Source organism: Heptranchias perlo, chromosome 2 (genome assembly GCF_035084215.1).
Source record: "Heptranchias perlo isolate sHepPer1 chromosome 2, sHepPer1.hap1, whole genome shotgun sequence".
NCBI lineage: Eukaryota > Metazoa > Chordata > Chondrichthyes > Hexanchiformes > Hexanchidae > Heptranchias > Heptranchias perlo.
In genome coordinates, this window is record NC_090326.1 from 164,439,278 (window position 1) to 164,456,450 (window position 17,173).

The 17,173-nt window shown below is 56.1% G+C and overlaps 1 protein-coding gene across 1 annotated transcript in view; it reads right to left on the minus strand.

Moving 5' to 3' along the window:
* LOC137299725 (myosin-7B-like) overlaps positions 1-17,173 on the minus strand; it is a 175,898-nt gene that overhangs the window by 31,750 nt on the left and 126,975 nt on the right. The window contains exons 29-33 of the mRNA XM_067968664.1: positions 7,723-7,849; positions 7,108-7,226; positions 3,372-3,568; positions 1,492-1,841; positions 365-489 (exon numbers count right to left, since the gene is read on the minus strand). Coding sequence (XP_067824765.1) covers positions 365-489; positions 1,492-1,841; positions 3,372-3,568; positions 7,108-7,226; positions 7,723-7,849 — 918 coding nt within the window. The remainder of the gene's footprint in view (positions 1-364; positions 490-1,491; positions 1,842-3,371; positions 3,569-7,107; positions 7,227-7,722; positions 7,850-17,173) is intronic.

A 17,173-nucleotide genomic window follows, 5' to 3' on the forward strand; every position in this document is an offset into this window, starting at 1 on the left:
CACATGCAATATTACAATGGCCAGTGTACACAGCAAGGGTTCTGTATAATCACTGGGTATTGCCATGGTTTTGGCTTGGATATTGGACAGTAAAAGCTGATCTCTGGATCGTGGTACAAGATCTGGGAACGACCAGTGACACTGGAGAAAATATCTGGTGCAAGATCCCAAACAATTGTGACAGATGCCCTGGTCCCACCAGGTCCTTCACACTGTCTTCCACCCTGCCATTCCCCTGGGATTGTTTCCATCTCTGTCCCTCAAGTCTTAGGGCCACAGACTCGGGCATATCCCGCACACGACTGGTCTGGTCATTCACAACCACATCCGGTTTGACCACCAGACCAAGGTTAAAAAAATATACCTGAAGATCTTCCACCGTTGCTTGCAGCTGAACCTCTTCCTCCTGGAGTTGTCTCTTAATTTTGTCAAGCTCGTTGTAGCTCTGAGTGCCTTCGGTCAGCTGATCTGTCAATGAAGCTATCTCCTCTGTTTTGAGAGAGAAAACGTGGAATAAACAAACACAAAGTTGGTACAGCAACAAGTTCATCTCAAAGCCCTTTGGGGAGGGACCTCCAACCTGCTTACCTACATGTCACAAAGAGCAAATTCATAGAATCTTACAACACAGAAGGAGACCATTCGGCCCTTCGTGCCTGTGCTGGCTCTTTGAAAAAGCTATCCAATTAGTACCACAATCCCCTGCTCTTTCCTGGTAGCCCTGCAAATTTTTCCTTTTCAAGTATTTATTCAATTCCCTTTTGAAAGTTACTATTGAATCTGCTTTTTTTTCATTCTTTCATGGGATGTGGGTGTCGCTGGCGAGGCCGGCATTTATTGCCCATCCCTAATTGCCCTTGAGAAGGTGGTGGTGAGCCGCCTTCTTGAACCGCTGCAGTCCGTGTGGTGAAGGTTCTCCCACCGCCCTTTCAGGCAGTGCATTCCAGATCATAACAACCATGGGGGAAATTTTCCCATCTCCTTGAACTGTGTACAGTGATCTCCCTAAGAGAGGCAACTAAGAGACAACAGATATCTGTGTAGATAGTGGGGGAGTCCAGAACAAGGGGGCATAACCTTAAAATTAGAGATAGGCCGTTCAGGGGTGATGTCAGGAAGCACTTCTTCACACAAAGGGGAGTGGAAATCTGGAAAACTCTCCCCCAAAACCCTGTTGAGGCTGGGGGTCAATTGAAAATTTGAAAACTGAGATTGGTAGATTTTTGTAAGGCAAAGGTAGTAACGGACGTGGAACCAAAGCAGGCACATGGAGTTAAGATATAAATGAGCCATGATCTAATTGAATGGGGGGGGGCAGAATGGCCTACTCCTGTCCCCGTGTTCCTATCTCCCCAAGGGAGAGGGCTGAGTCAACATTCAGTATATGATGTCTCCCTTTACAATACCCGGGATTATATTGGCAATTTCTGACAATGCACCTCTCTCTTATGCTCTGATCTCTGCTGTCAGTGCCGTGTGGCTGCCTCATACCCAGTAGGTGTTTATTGTCCCTCTTCAGCCCCTCTGTGCTTTCCACTGCCTCGTCAAAGGCGTTTTTGAGCTTGAGCAGCTGCGTGCTGATCTCCCTCGCCTCTCTCTGCGCAGTTTCCAGGTCCGCCTGTGACAGCTCGGACTTCAGTTTCCATTCGTTTAGGATCTTGTCGAAGCTCTGCTGTTTCCTGTCAAGGGCGGCCGCGGCAGCCTGCGACCTTTCGATTTCAAAGTTCAGGTCCTCCACCTCCGCCTGAAGTCGGTTCCTCGCCTTCTCCATGGAAGAGCACTTGCTGTTCACCGTCTCGATGCGCTCCTCCGCCTCTTGAAGACGTGCCAGCAGCTTCTTCCTGAGGGAGGAACACGCAATAATGTGAAGGGACGGTACAGTCCCCACAAAGAGGGACACAGTTCACTCCTGGCTTGTGCTGTACAACACTTGCATGTCTCAGGGCCGCCTCCTGTACATTGTGCCGTGCTGTGAGTTAGTTGAATGACTGGGTTCAAGTCCCACTCCAGAGACTCGAGCTCTTAATCTAGGCCGACACTCCCAGTGCAGTACTGAGGGAGTGCTGCACTGTCGGAAGTGCCGTCTTTCAGATGACACATTAAACCGAAGCCCCGTCTGCCCTCTCAGGTGGATGCAAAAGATCCCCCGGCACTATTTAAAGAACGGCAGGGGAGTTCTCCCCAGTGTCCTGGCCAATATTTATCCCCCAACCAACATCACGAGATTATCTGGTCATTTATCTCATTGCTGTTTGTGGGATCTTGCTGTGCACAAATTGGCTGTCATGTTTCCTACATTACAACAATAACTACACATCAAAAAGTACTTAATTGGCTGTAAAACGCTTTGGGACATTCCGAGGTCGTGAAAGGCGCTATATAAATGCAAGTCTTTTCTTTCTTTAACACATCAGAGTAGCTGAAATTTGACCATAAGATAGCATGCAGGGGGAGGGTGAAAAAAAGGTGATTTAACATCGTGAGATCACCCCTCCCTGGGAGACAAGCTGTGCTGAGCATAGAACGTTCATTTACTCAGCGCTTCGGATGGACAGAGCACACATCACTAATGGTATATGTCTGGCTCCTGTACAAAAAATGAGAGGTTGTCTCTGTCATTTTGTGGCTGGAACTTTCAACTTCAGCAGGGGTTCAATGCAAAGGACAATCGGCCGGGGTGTATAATGGCCGATCCGATCCGATCTCGCCCGTTATACGCCCCGCCCCCTCTCCCGAAGGTGGAAGTACTCACTGTCCATCGCTCCTATCTCTCCTTCTCTTCATCTTTCATCCCCTTCTCTCTTTCCCTCTGTGCAGATCTCTTTCACTCACTTAATCTATCAATGCCCCTTTGCAACTTCCTGCTCCCATCTACACAACTTACTGTGCCTCCTAACTTAGTGTCATCTGCAAACTCGGATATACAACTCCCCATTCCTTCATCCACGTTATTAATAAATATGGTGAAAAATTGAGGCCCCAGAACAGGTCCCTGGGGAACACCACCTGTCACATTCTGCCAATCAGAGAACGAACCCTTTATCCCCACTCGCTGGCTCCTAACTCCCATCCAATTTCCAACCCAATTCAAAAGACTCCCTCCAATTGGTGCCTCTTATTTTTGCTTTGACTATTGCTGTGCTAAGCCTCCTCCTCGACCAATGGCACAAGCTACTTGTTGGGGAGATACAGTTTTGTTTGTCTTTATGCAGAATATCGCTGTGACAGCCACGTGTTCCCAGTGTTCTTACAGCCAGGTGAGAGACCTTCAGAACGAGCTCCTGCTCATGTTATTTGAATTCCATGTTTGCATTCTGAACCTGTACCCCCTGCCCGTGGAAATGTGTGCGGTTTAAATTCAAAGATCATACTTGGCCTCCTCCAATTCCATCAGCTTCTGAATGCCGTCCGTCTCGTATTTAGCTTTCCACAGTAACCCGTCCGCGTTGGCTTTGCAGAGAGACTTCTGAAGGTTCAATCTTTCCTCCTGTTCTTCCTCGACCTGCCCCCGAAGGACATCGCAGTCATTGCGCGCATCCTGCAGATTGTGAGATAATCCCATCTTTGCCTGTGGACAGAGGGGAAAACGCTAACAATCAAATACAACAACAACAGCTTGCATTTATATAGCGCCTTTAACGTAGTAAAACCTCCCAAGGCACTTCAGACAAAAATTGACACCGAGCCAAAGAAGGAGGGTAATTAAAAGTTTGGTCAAAGAGGTAGGTTTTACAGAGCATCTTAAAGGAGGAGAAAGAGGTGGAGAGGTTTAGGGAGGGAATTCCAGGGCTTGGGGCCTAGATAGCTGAAGGCACGGCCGCCAATGATGGGGTGAAGGAAGCGGAGGATGGACAAGAGGCAAGAATTGGAGGAACGCAAAGTTCCCTGAGGGTTTTAGGGCTGGAGGAGGTTACAGAGATAGGGAGGGGGCGAGGCCACGGAGGGATTTGAACACAAGGATGAGAATTTTAAATCGAGGCGTTCCTGGACCGGGAGCCAACGTAGGTCAGCGAGCACAGAGGTGATGGGTGAACGGGGCTTGGTGCGAGTTAGGATACAGGCAGCAGAATTTTGGATGAGCTTAAGTTTATGGAGGATGGAAAATGGGATGCTGGCCAGGGGAGCATTGGAATGGTTGAGTCTCAAGGTAACAAAAGCATGGTTGAGGGTTTCAGCAGCAGATGGGCTGAGGCAGATTCACTTAAAATGTTTGTGTCTGTCACTGTACATAATTGTCACCATATTTTTGAAAAGTACAATCACTATTATGTTTATTTAAAAACATTGTGCAGGGTAATACTTTTTCACTCAGATCAGGGTACACAACTAAAAATAACATCGCTAGCAAAACAAATACATAAAGAATTTCACAATTCTGAAAATAATCAAAAAAGTTCTGCCTACTGTTATTATTTAATGCTAGATATACCTTTAAGAAGTTCCCTCCACAGGCCTGTCCTTCTGTATGAGGAAGGGAGGGGTGGGGGATGGGGATGGGCGGCAGAGCCTGAGTTGGAAATTTCGCCTGGTCCTTGAGTGTGAAGAATTTCCAGATGCTAATTGGTGCACCAAGGACAACTGGTGCAAAAATTGCAAATTCCCCACGGGAATTAAGGAGACGAACGCTATTTTTTATAACCATGTAAATAACTGAGAAAAGAGAGGTTTTGGGCAGGGGGGAGAGTAGAATAATAAATGAATTAGATACATACTTGAAAAGGAACAATTCTCAGGGCTATGGGGAAAGAGTGGGGGAGTGGGGCTAATTGGATAACTCTTTCACAGACACTAAATCAAAAGCAAAATACTGCGGATGCTGGAAATCTGAAATAAAAGCAGACAATACTCTGACTGACGAAAGGTCATCGACCTGAAACGTTAGCTCTGTTTCTTTCTCTACAGATGCTGCCTGACTTGCTGAGTATTTCCAGCATTTTCTGTTTTTATTTCTTTCAAAGACACAATGGGTTGAATGACCTCCTTCTGCGCTCTATGATTCCATGAGATTAAGCACTTACATTTTAAGCAAACATTGCAATTCTACATTGGGAGTTAGGGCCAAAAAAATTACTAATGTAAAAAACTGAGAATATGAGTTTTCAGGATAAAGAACATCTAAAGCAAATAAGTGGAGCGGTTTGTAAATAGTAATGCAAAATCTGTGTGGTATATCAGTATCAGTAAGGTATATAACTACTTTTACTTCACATCAGTCATGTATGACAGCGATCGGTGAAGTGCTGTTGTGTTTAGGCCACAGCAGGACTGCAGCAAATATATCTCAGGAGAACCTTCACCACACGGACTGCAGCGGTTCAAGAAGGCGGCTCACCACCACCTTCTCAAGGGCAACTAGCGATGGGCAATAAATGCCGGCCTCGCCAATGATGCCCACATCTAACTGAGTTCCCTCGAGTCTACAGCACAGGAACAGGTCATTCGGCTCAAAAGGTTCATGTTGGTGTCTATGCTGCACTCGAGCCTCCTCCCTCCCTACTTCATCTAACCCTATCAGCTCATCCTTCTATTCCTTTCTCCTTCATGTGTTTATCTAGCTTCCCCTTAAATGTATTTATGCTGTTCACCTCAACTACTCCTTGTAGTAGCGAGTTCCACATTCTTACCACTCTTTGGGTAAAGAAGTTTCTCCTGAATTCCCTGTTGGATTTATTAGTGACTATCTTATATTCATGGCCCCTAGTTTTGGACTTCCCCACAAGCGGAAACATTGGGCGCTAAATTGGGCCGTGTCGCGCCTGTTGTTTTGGCGCTACACAGCCTCTCCGATATCCAAGATGGCGTCTTGGATGCGCAAGCATGTTTCCTGCGTGACGTGCGCCAGATGCCATCTTGGTATAGGAGTTTGCGCAGGCGCAGATAACGAACGCTGGAATCATGTAAAGTAGGGAGAAAATGGCTTCAATCAGTGTACAACGCTGATTTAAAGTGATAGATACCATTTTGGGTCTTAACGCTCAACTCACGTACAGTCTTAATCCCGACCATCTGAATGTGTCTTAGAGTGCCTGGAGGACCCCCCAACAGCGCTATTTAATGGGACCATGCAGGATTTACAGGTTAGTGGCTGGATTATTGCCTCTGGCTGCCGAGACATTTGTAACTGTTTTTGGAGCTCTCCTGGACTTGAATACTAGGACGTGGGGACATAGTCCAACATTTAGAGTCAGGACGTGCAGAAGTGAAGTTAGGAAATGCTTCTACACGCAAAGGGTGGGAGAGGTTTGGAACGCTCTTCTGCAGACAGCAGTTGATGCTAGCTCACTTGTGAATGTTAAATCTGAGATTGATAGATTTCTGTGAACCAAGGATATTAAGGGATATGGGGCTAAGGCGGGTATATGGAGCTAGGTCACAGGTCCACCATGATCTCACTGAATGGTGGAACAGGCTCGAGGGGCTAAATGCCACTGCCACTTGCTGCCTCTTGATATGCGCCACCTTCTCCTGCAAGAAAGCGAGGCGTGTGCCTGGGTGATGTGCCTGTCATGGTTGAACAGCTGCCAGTGTGTGTGGCCTGTGAATTGTGGGTGGGCGGCTTGAAACAGTGGTAATGTGTAAGGGTGGGAAGAAGCATCTGATTGGAAGAGTTGTGTACTGATGGAAAGAGTTTATTGGTATGTGGGGCCTGGAATGGAACTCGATTGCAGGTAAGTGCTCCCTTGGGACCAAACCTGTGTCTTGCCTGCCCAGGGCCCATCGGACGCAGGGTGTTTCGCGCTAATATCGCCCAGAATGGACCCTTAACCAATTTTCCCCCCATTTTCTCTACGTCTACCCTATCAAACACTTTCATTATCTTAAAGACCTCTATCAGGTCACCCCTCAGTCTTCTCTTTTGTAGAGAGAAGAGCCCCAGCCTGTTCATCCTTTCCTGATAAGTATATCCTCTCAGTTCCGGTATCATCCTTGTGAATCTTATTTGCACCCTCTCCAATACACCTATATTCTTTTTATAATATGGAGACCAGAATTGCGCTCAGTACTCCGAGTGTGAGAATGAATTTTTTTTTTAAATTGGAAATTTCACTCCGGGTTCCCGGGCTGCTTTTGAGGAAGGGCCACAGGAGGCCAAACACAGACACAAACCCTCGATTCCTCCTCCAGCTGATTCTTCAGCTCCTCTATTTGTTGGGTGAAGGCCACTTTCATCCGTGTGAAGCGTGCGATTAGTGCATCCTGCTCCTCCAACTGGTGCGACAGGTTTCCTACAGCCAGAGATGTTCAAACACTGATCGTAAGAAAAACCCAAACAAGGCAATGACCTTACCCACAGAATACTCACTTTCATGCATCCCTTCAGTCTGGAGTTATTGTCTCCCCTCCTCCCAGAAACAGAAGAGGAGGAGACTGAAAATTCCAATCATTGTTTTTGCTTTGGTTGTGTTTTTTTTGGTTCTTATTTTGTATTGTGGAGCCTGACCCACGCCTTTCCTGCCCGGATCTGACCCACTGCAATTTTAAATTGCAGGCGACATGATCGCCCGCCCCCAAGCCACTGGGGTCCTCTCCAAATATGCAGATCGGGCTCCGATGACGTCATCGGCCAGGCCTGCTGGGTTTGGGCGGGAGTCAAGACCTGGATCTGGAAACGAGTTTGAATCTCTCCGGGCCTTGACGTATGAGTTTGTTGCTCGCCCTAGGCATCCCCCCGCATGCACCGTCCCCACCGCCGAGTTAAAATCGAGGCCTGTGTCTCCTTACCCTGCTCCAATTTCGCCCCGGTCATCTGAGTTCTCATATCGCTCAGTTGCCGTTGAAGCTCCTCGACTTTGTTCTTTGTGTCGCTCACTTCAACTTCATGCACTCGACAGAGTCTCTCAAAATTAACCTAAATTACACAGAAAACTTGTATTAAAGCACAAGGTGTGTCACTGCCGTGTGACGCTATCCTCGCCGGGGCTCAGCGGGCAGTACTCTCGCCTCTGAGTCAGAAGGTCAGTGGGTTCACAGTCTCACTCCAGAGGCTTGAGCACAAAATCCAGGCTGATGCTCCCAGAGCAGTGCTGAGGGAGTGCTGCACTGTCAGAGGTGCCGTCTGTCTGATGAGATGTTAAACTGAGGCTCTGTCTGCCCCCTTCAGGTGAATGTAAAAGATCCCATGGCATTATTTCAAAGAAGAGCAGGGGAGTACCCCACCCCTGTGTCCTGGGCCAATATTTATCCCTCAATCAACATCACTAAAAAACAGATTATCTGGTCCTTATCACATTGCTGTTTGTGGGACCTTGCTGTGCATAAATTGGCTGCCGCGTTTCCTACTTTACAATAGTGACTAAACTTCAAAAGTACTTAATTGGCTGTAAAGTGCTTAGGGTCGTCCTGAGGTCATGAAAGGCGCTATATAAATGCAAGTTCTTTTTTTTCTTTATAATGCAGAGATTTCCCTCCCTCCCACATTCTTCCCATCTCTCCTGAAAACATTGGTTCTGGGAGTATGAGGTGGCCTCTGGAACCTGGCCACAAACGGCCCTATCTGGAGTCTGGGCTATGAGAATTGGCCATGTTATCCGACAGTGAGGTGCATCACACACAAGCCCAATCCTGCCCTTACCCAATGCCCAAACATACCTTCCCCAGCAGGGATTGCTGACTAGCAAACAGGAGTTGCAGGCCTGACTGATTTTACCCTCTCTAAAGCACCGAGGTCCATTCTACACCCTCTTTCACCTCCCTGGCTTCTATCAGCTGCTAACCCAACACAAACTGGGGAATGAATCTGGGTTTTTTTTGGTCTGACACCGAATACCAAAAAAGAAACTTCGCAGAAGAAATTTGGGCGAGGCGGATATTATTTCCACCACCCTTCGTGTGAGGAAGTGCTTCCTGATTTCACTCCTAAATGGTCTGGCTCTAATTTTAAGATTATGTCCCTCGTTCTTGTTCTGGATTCCCTCACCAGAGGAAATAGTTTCTCTGTGAATCCCTTAATCATTTTAAATAGTTTAATTTAACGAGGTTTGTCAGCTGATTAAACGCTGTGTCATTGTTGGGTAGAAGCTCTCTGACCCAGTGGAGTGTGTAATACTCAGGGTATGAAGGAGGAGGCTGACTTGGTGAGGATCTGTCTCACAGGATGCAGTACTGAGACACAAGGCTCAATGTGGAAATAGTGGCGGGTTGGCAGCGGGGGGAGGGCGGTGAAGGTGCGTGTGGCAAACCCGAATGAATAAAACTTACTGTTTCCGACTCGATCGCATCGTAATTGATGGTGATTAACGGCCTCTCCGGGTTTCGCGCCCGGCAGCCAGCCTGATTGACAGCCTGGCTGCTGTCAGGAGCTGCAACATGAAGGGCGGGGGAGGGGGAGAGTGGAAGATCGGGGAGGGGAAGATCGGGGGGGGGAGAGTGGAAGATCGGCGGGGGAGAGTGGAAGATCGGGGAGGGGAAGATCGGGGGGGGAGAGTGGAAGATCGGCGGGGGAGAGTGGAAGATCGGGGAGGGGAAGATCGGGGGGGGGAGAGTGGAAGATCGGGGAGGGGAAGATCGGCGGGGGAGAGTGGAAGATCGGGGGGGGGAGTGGAAGATCGGGGGGGGGGAGAGTGGAAGATCGGGGGGGGGAGTGGAAGATCGGGGGGGGGAGTGGAAGATCGGGGGGGAGAGAGTGGAAGATCGGGGGGGGGAGTGGAAGATCGGGGGGGAGAGTGGAAGATCGGGGGGGGGAGTGGAAGATCGGGGGGGGGGAGTGGAAGATCGGCGGGGGAGAGTGGAAGATCGGGGGGGAGAGTGGAAGATCGGGGGGGGGAGAGTGGAAGATCGGGGGGGGGAGTGGAAGATCGGGGGGGAGAGTGGAAGATCGGGGAGGAGAGTGGAAGATCGGGGGGGGGAGGGGAAGATCGGGGGGGAGAGTGGAAGATCGGGGGGGAGAGTGGAAGATCGGGGGGGAGAGTGGAAGATCGGGGGGGAGAGTGGAAGATCGGGGGGGGGAGTGGAAGATCGGGGGGGAGAGGGGAAGATCGGGGGGGAGAGAGTGGAAGATCGGGGGGGGGAGTGGAAGATCGGGGGGGAGAGTGGAAGATCGGGGAGGAGAGTGGAAGATCGGGGGGGGGAGGGGAAGATCGGGGGGGAGGGGGAAGATCGGGGGGGAGAGTGGAAGATCGGCGGGGGAGTGGAAGATCGGGGGGGAGAGGGGAAGATCGGGGGGGAGGGGGAAGATCGGGGGGGAGAGTGGAAGATCGGCGGGGGAGAGGGGAAGATCGGGGGGGGAGAGGGGAAGATCGGGGGGGGAGAGGGGAAGATCGGCGGGGGAGAGGGGAAGATCGGGGGGGAGAGTGGAAGATCGGGGGGGGGAGAGTGGAAGATCGGGGGGGGGAGAAGGGAAGATCGTGGGGGAGAGTGGAAGATGTTGGGGGAGAGGGGAAGATCGGGGGGGGGAGAGTGGAAGATCGGGGGGGGGAGTGGTAGATCGGCGGGGGAGGAGGAAGATCGGGGGGGGGAGTGGAAGATGTTGGGGGAGAGGGGAAGATCGGGGGGGGGGGAAGTGGAAGATCGGGGGGGGGGAGTGGAAGATCGGGGGGGAGAGTGGTAGATCGGCGGGGGAGGAGGAAGATCGGGGGGGGGAGTGGAAGATCGGGGGGGAGAGTGGAAGATCGGCGGGGGAGGGGGAAGATCGGGGGGAGAGTGGAAGATCGGGGGGGGGAGTGGAAGATCGGGGGGGGGAGTGGAAAATCGGGGGGGGAGGGGGAAGATCGGGGGGGAGAGTGGAAGATCGGGGGGGGAGAGTGGAAGATCGGGTGGGGGGAGAGTGGAAGATGTGGGGGAGAGGGGAAGATCGGGGGGGGTGGGAAAGTGGAAGATTGGGGGGGGGAGTGGAAGATCGGGGGGGGAGAGTGGAAGATCGGGGAGGGAGAGTGGAAGATCGGCGGGGGAGGGGGAAGATCCGGGGGGAGAGGGGAAGATCGGGGGGGGGGGAGAGTGGAAGATCGGGGGGGAGAGTGGAAGATCGGGGGGGAGAGTGGAAGATCGGCGGGGGAGAGTGGAAGATGTTGGGGGAGAGGGGAAGATCGGGGGGGGGGGGAAGTGGAAGATTGGGGAGGGGAGTGGAAGATCGGGGGGGGAGAGTGGAAGATCGGGGAGGGAGAGTGGAAGATCGGGGAGGGAGAGTGGAAGCTCGGCGGGGGAGGGGGAAGATCGGGGGGGAGAGTGGAAGATCGGGGGCGAGGGGGAAGATCGGGGGGGGGGAGAGTGGAAGATAGTGGGGGGGAGAGTGGAAGATCGGGGGGGGAGAGGGGAAGATCGGGGGGGGGAGAGGGGAAGATCGGGGGGGGAGAGTGGAAGATCGGGGGGGAGAGTGGAAGATCGGGGGGGAGAGTGGAAGATCGGGGGGGGGAGTGAGGGGAAGATCGGTGGGGGGAGTGGAAGATCGGGGGGGGGGAGAGGGGAAGATCGGCGGGGGAGAGTGGAAGATCGGGGGGGGGAGAGTGGAAGATCGGGGGGGGCAGTGAGGGGAAGATCGGTGGGGGGAGTGGAAGATCGGGGGGGGGGAGAGGGGAAGATCGGCGGGGGAGAGTGGAAGATCGGGGGGGGGAGAGTGGAAGATCGGGGGGGGGAGAGTGGAAGATCGGGGAGTGAGAGTGGAAGATCGGGGGGGGGAGTGAGGGGAAGATCGGTGGGGGGAGTGGAAGATCGGGGGGGGGGAGAGGGGAAGATCGGCGGGGGAGAGTGGAAGATCGGGGGGGGGAGAGTGGAAGATCGGGGGGGGGAGAGTGGAAGATCGGGGAGTGAGGGGAAGATTGGGGGGGGAGAGTGGAAGATTGGGGGGGAGAGTGGAAGATGTTGGGGGAGAGTGGAAGATCGGGGGTGGAGTGGAAGATCGGGGGGGGGAGAGTGGAAGATAGTAGGGGGGAGAGTGGAAGATAGTAGGGGGGAGAGAAGGGAAGATCATGGGGGAGAGTGGAAGTTGTTGGGGGAGAGGGGAAGATCGGGGGGGGTGGGAAAGTGGAAGATTGGGGGGGGGAGTGGAAGATCGGGGGGGGGAGAGTGGAAGATCGGGGAGGGAGAGTGGAAGATCGGGGAGGGAGGGGGAAGATCGGCGGGGGAGGGGGAAGATCCGGGGGGAGAGTGGAAGATCGGGGGGGGGGAGAGGGGAAGATCGGGGGGGGAGGGGGAAGATCGGGGGGGGGAGAGTGGAAGATAGTGGGGGGGAGAGTGGAAGATCGTGGGGGGGGAGAGGGGAAGATCGGGGGGAGAGGGGAAGATCGGGGGGGGAGAGTGGAAGATCGGGGGGGAGAGTGGAAGATCGGGGGGGAGAGTGGAAGATCGGGGGGGAGAGTGGAAGATGTGGGGGGAGAGTGGAAGATCGGGGGGGGGGGAGAGTGGAAGATAGTGGGGGGGAGAGTGGAAGATCGGGGGGGGAAAGTGGAAGATCGGGGGGGGGAGAGTGGAAGATAGTGGGGGGGAGAGTGGAAGATCGGGGGGGGGGAGAGTGGAAGATATTGGGGGGGAGAGTGGAAGATCGGGGGGGGGGGGAGAGTGGAAGATATTGGGGGGGAGAGTGGAAGATCGGGGGGGGGAGAGTGGAAGATCGGGGGGGGGAGAGTGGAAGATATTGGGGGGGAGAGTGGAAGATCGGGGGGGGAAAGTGGAAGATCGGGGGGGGAGAGTGGAAGATCGGGGGGGAGAGGGGAAGATCGGGGGGGGAGAGGGGAAGATCGGGGGGGAGAGGGGAAGATCGGCGGGGGAGAGTGGAAGATCGGCGGGGGAGGGGGAAGATCGGCGGGGGAGGGGGAAGATCGGGGGGGAGAGTGGAAGATAGTGGGGGAGAGGGGAAGATCGGGGGGGAGAGTGGAAGATCGGCGGGGGAGGGGGAAGATCGGGGGGGAGAGTGGAAGATAGTGGGGGAGAGGGGAAGATCGGGGGGGAGGGGGAAGATCGGGGGGGAGAGTGGAAGATCGGGGGGGGAGAGTGGAAGATCGGGGGGGGGAGAGTGGAAGATCGGGGGGGGGGAGAGTGGAAGATCGGGGGGGGAAAGTGGAAGATCGGGGGGGGGAGAGTGGAAGATCGGGGGGGAGAGGGGAAGATCGGGGGGGAGAGGGGAAGATCGGGGGGGGAGAGGGGAAGATCGGGGGGGGGAGAGTGGAAGATCGGGGGGGAGAGAGGAAGATCGGGGGGGAGAGTGGAAGATCGGGGGGGAGAGTGGAAGATCGGGGGGGAGAGGGGAAGATCGGGGGGGGGGAGAGTGGAAGATCGGGGGGGGGAGTGGAAGATCGGGGGGGAGAGTGGAAGATCGGCGGGGGGAGAGTGGAAGATCGGCGGGGGAGGGGGAAGATCGGGGGGGAGAGTGGAAGATCGGGGGGGGGGAGAGTGGAAGATAGTGGGGGGGGAGTGGAAGATCGGGGGGGGGAAGTGGAAGATCGGGGGGGAGAGTGGAAGATCGGGGGGGGGAGTGGAAGATCGGGGAGGGGAGTGGAAGATCGGGGGGGGAGAGTGGAAGATCGGGGGGGAGAGGGGAAGATCGGGGGGGAGAGTGGAAGATCGGGGGGGGGAGTGGAAGATCGGGGGGAGAGTGGAAGATCGGGGGGGGGAGTGGAAGATCGGGGGGGGGAGTGGAAGATCGGCGGGGGGGGGAGAGTGGAAGATCGGGGGGGGGGGAGAGTGGAAGATCGGGGGAGTGAGGGGAAGATTGGGGGGGGAGAGTGGAAGATCGGGGGGGAGAGTGGAAGATCGGGGGGGAGGGGAAGATCGGTGGGGGAGAGGGGAAGATCGGGGGGGAGAGTGGAAGATCGGGGGGGAGGGGAAGATCGGTGGGGGGGGAGTGGAAGATCGGGGGGGAGAGTGGAAGATCGGGGGGGGGAGTGGAAGATCGGGGGGGGGGGGGAGAGTGGAAGATCGGGGGGGGAGAGTGGAAGATCGGGGGGGAGGGGAAGATCGGTGGGGGAGAGGGGAAGATCGGGGGGGAGAGTGGAAGATCGGGGGGGAGGGGAAGATCGGTGGGGGAGAGGGGAAGATCGGGGGGGAGAGTGGAAGATCGGGTGGGGGAGTGGAAAATCGGGGGGGGAGGGGGAAGATCGGGGGGGAGAGTGGAAGATCGGGGGGGGGAGTGGAAGATCGGGGGGGAGAGGGGAAGATCGGGGGGGGAGAGTGGAAGATCGGGGGGGAGAGTGGAAGATCGGGGGGGAGAGTGGAAGATAGTGGGGGGGGGAGAGTGGAAGATCGGAGGGGGGAGAGTGGAAGATCGGGGGGGGGGGAGAGTGGAAGATCGGGGGGGGGAGAGTGGAAGATCGGGGGGGGGAGAGTGGAAGATGTGGGGGGAGAGTGGAAGATCGGGTGGGGGGAGAGTGGAAGATCGGGTGGGGGGAGAGTGGAAGATCGGGGGGGGGAGAGTGGAAGATCGGGGGGGGGAGAGTGGAAGATCGGGGGGGGGAGTGGAAGATAGTGGGGGAGAGTGGAAGATCGGGGGGGGGAGAAGGGAAGATCGTGGGGGGAGAGTGGAAGATCGGGGGGGGGAGAGTGGAAGATAGTGGGGGAGAGTGGAAGATCGGGGGGGGGGAAAGTGGAAGATCGGGGGGGGAGAGTGGAAGATCGGGGGGGGAGAAGGGAAGATCGTGGGGGGAGAGTGGAAGATCGGGGGGGGGGAGAAGGGAAGATCATGGGGGAGAGTGGAAGATGTTGGGGGAGAGTGGAAGATCGGGGGGGGTAGAGTGGAAGATCGGGGGGGGAGAGTGGAAGATCGGGGGGGGGAGAAGGGAAGATCATGGGGGAGAGTGGAAGATGTTGGGGGAGAGGGGAAGATCGGGGGGGGGGGGAAAGTGGAAGATTGGGGGGGGGAGTGGAAGATCGGGGTGGGGAGTGGAAGATCGGGGGGGGGGAGTGGAAGATCGGGGGGGGGGAGAGTGGAAGATAGTGGGGGAGAGTGGAAGATAGTGGGGGGGGGAGAGTGGAAGATCGGGGGGGGGAGAGTGGAAGATCGGGGGGGGGGGGAGAGTGGAAGATCGGGGGGGGGGAGAGTGGAAGATCGGGGGGGGGAGAGTGGAAGATGTGGGGGGAGAGTGGAAGATCGGGTGGGGGGAGAGTGGAAGATCGGGTGGGGGGAGAGTGGAAGATCGGGGGGGAGAGTGGAAGATCGGGTGGGGGGAGAGTGGAAGATCGGGGTGGGGAGTGGAAGATCGGGGGGGGGGGAGTGGAAAATCGGGGGGGGAGGGGGAAGATCGGGGGGGCGAGTGGAAGATCGGGGGGGGGAGTGGAAGATCGGGGGGGAGAGGGGAAGATCGGGGGGGGAGAGTGGAAGATCGGGGGGGAGAGTGGAAGATCGGGGGGGAGAGTGGAAGATCGGGGGGGAGAGTGGAAGATCGGGGGGGAGAGTGGAAGATAGTGGGGGGGGGAGAGTGGAAGATCGGGGGGGGGAGAGTGGAAGATCGGGTGGGGGGGAGAGTGGAAGATCGGGGGGGGGGAGAGTGGAAGATAGTGGGGGAGAGTGGAAGATAGTGGGGGGGGGAGAGTGGAAGATCGGGGGGGGGAGAGTGGAAGATCGGGGGGGGGGAGAGTGGAAGATCGGGGGGGGGAGAGTGGAAGATCGGGGGGGGGAGAGTGGAAGATGTGGGGGGAGAGTGGAAGATCGGGTGGGGGGAGAGTGGAAGATCGGGTGGGGGGAGAGTGGAAGATCGGGGGGGAGAGTGGAAGATCGGGTGGGGGGAGAGTGGAAGATCGGGGGGGAGAGTGGAAGATCGGGGGGGGGGAAAGTGGAAGATCGGGGGGGGAGAGTGGAAGATCGGGTGGGGGGAGAGTGGAAGATCGGGTGGGGGGAGAGTGGAAGATCGGGGGGGAGAGTGGAAGATCGGGGGGGGGGAAAGTGGAAGATCGGGGGGGGAGAGTGGAAGATCAGGGGGGAGAGTGGAAGATAGTAGGGGGGAGAGTGGAAGATCGGGGGGGGAGAGTGGAAGATGTTGGGGGAGAGTGGAAGATCGGGGGGGGGAGAGTGGAAGATCGGGGGGGGGGAGAAGGGAAGATCATGGGGGAGAGTGGAAGATGTTGGGGGAGAGGGGAAGATCGGGGGGGGGGAAAGTGGAAGATCGGGGGGGGAGAGTGGAAGATCGGCGGGGGAGGGGGAAGATCGGGGGGGGAGAGTGGAAGATCGGGGGGGAGAGTGGAAGATCGGGGGGGGGAGAAGGGAAGATCGTGGGGGAGAGTGGAAGATGTTGGGGGAGAGGGGAAGATCGGGGGGGGGGAAAGTGGAAGATCGGGGGGGGGAGTGGAAGATCGGGGGGGGGAGTGGAAGATCGGGGGGGAGAGTGGAAGATCGGGGGGGGAGTGGAAGATCGGGGGGGGAGAGTGGAAGATCGGGGGGGAGAGAGGGGAAGATCGGGGGGGAGAGTGGAAGATCGGGGGGGGAGTGGAAGATCGGCGGGGGAGGGGGAAGATCGGGGGGGAGAGTGGAAGATCGGGGGGGAGAGTGGAAGATCGGGGGGGGGAGTGAGGGGAAGATCGGGGAGGGGAGTGGAAGATCGGGGGGGGGAGAGGGGAAGATCGGGGGGGGGAGAGTGGAAGATCGGGGGGGGGAGAGTGGAAGATCGGGGAGGGGAGTGGAAGATCGGGGGGGAGAGTGGAAGATCGGGGGGGGGAGAGTGGAAGATCGGGGGGGGGGAGAGTGGAAGATCGGGGGGGGAGAGTGGAAGATCGGTGGGGGGAGTGGAAGATCGGGGGGGAGAGTGGAAGATCGGGGGGGGGAGAGTGGAAGATCGGGGGGGGAGAGTGGAAGATCGGGGGGGGGAGAGTGGAAGATCGGGGAGGGGAGTGGAAGATCGGGGGGGAGAGTGGAAGATCGGGGGGGGAGAGTGGAAGATCGGGGGGGGAGTGGAAGATCGGGGGGGGAGAGTGGAAGATAGTAGGGGGGAGAGTGGAAGATAGTAGGGGGGAGAGAAGGGAAGATCATGGGGGAGAGTGGAAGTTGTTGGGGGAGAGGGGAAGATCGGGGGGGGTGGGAAAGTGGAAGATTGGGGGGGGGAGTGGAAGATCGGGGGTGGAGTGGAAGATCGGGGGGGGGAGAGTGGAAGATAGTCGGGGGGAGAGTGGAAGATAGTAGGGGGGAGAGAAGGGAAGATCATGGGGGAGAGTGGAAGTTGTTGGGGGAGAGGGGAAGATCGGGGGGGGTGGGAAAGTGGAAGATTGGGGGGGGGAGTGGAAGATCGGGGGGGGAGAGTGGAAGATCGGGGAGGGAGAG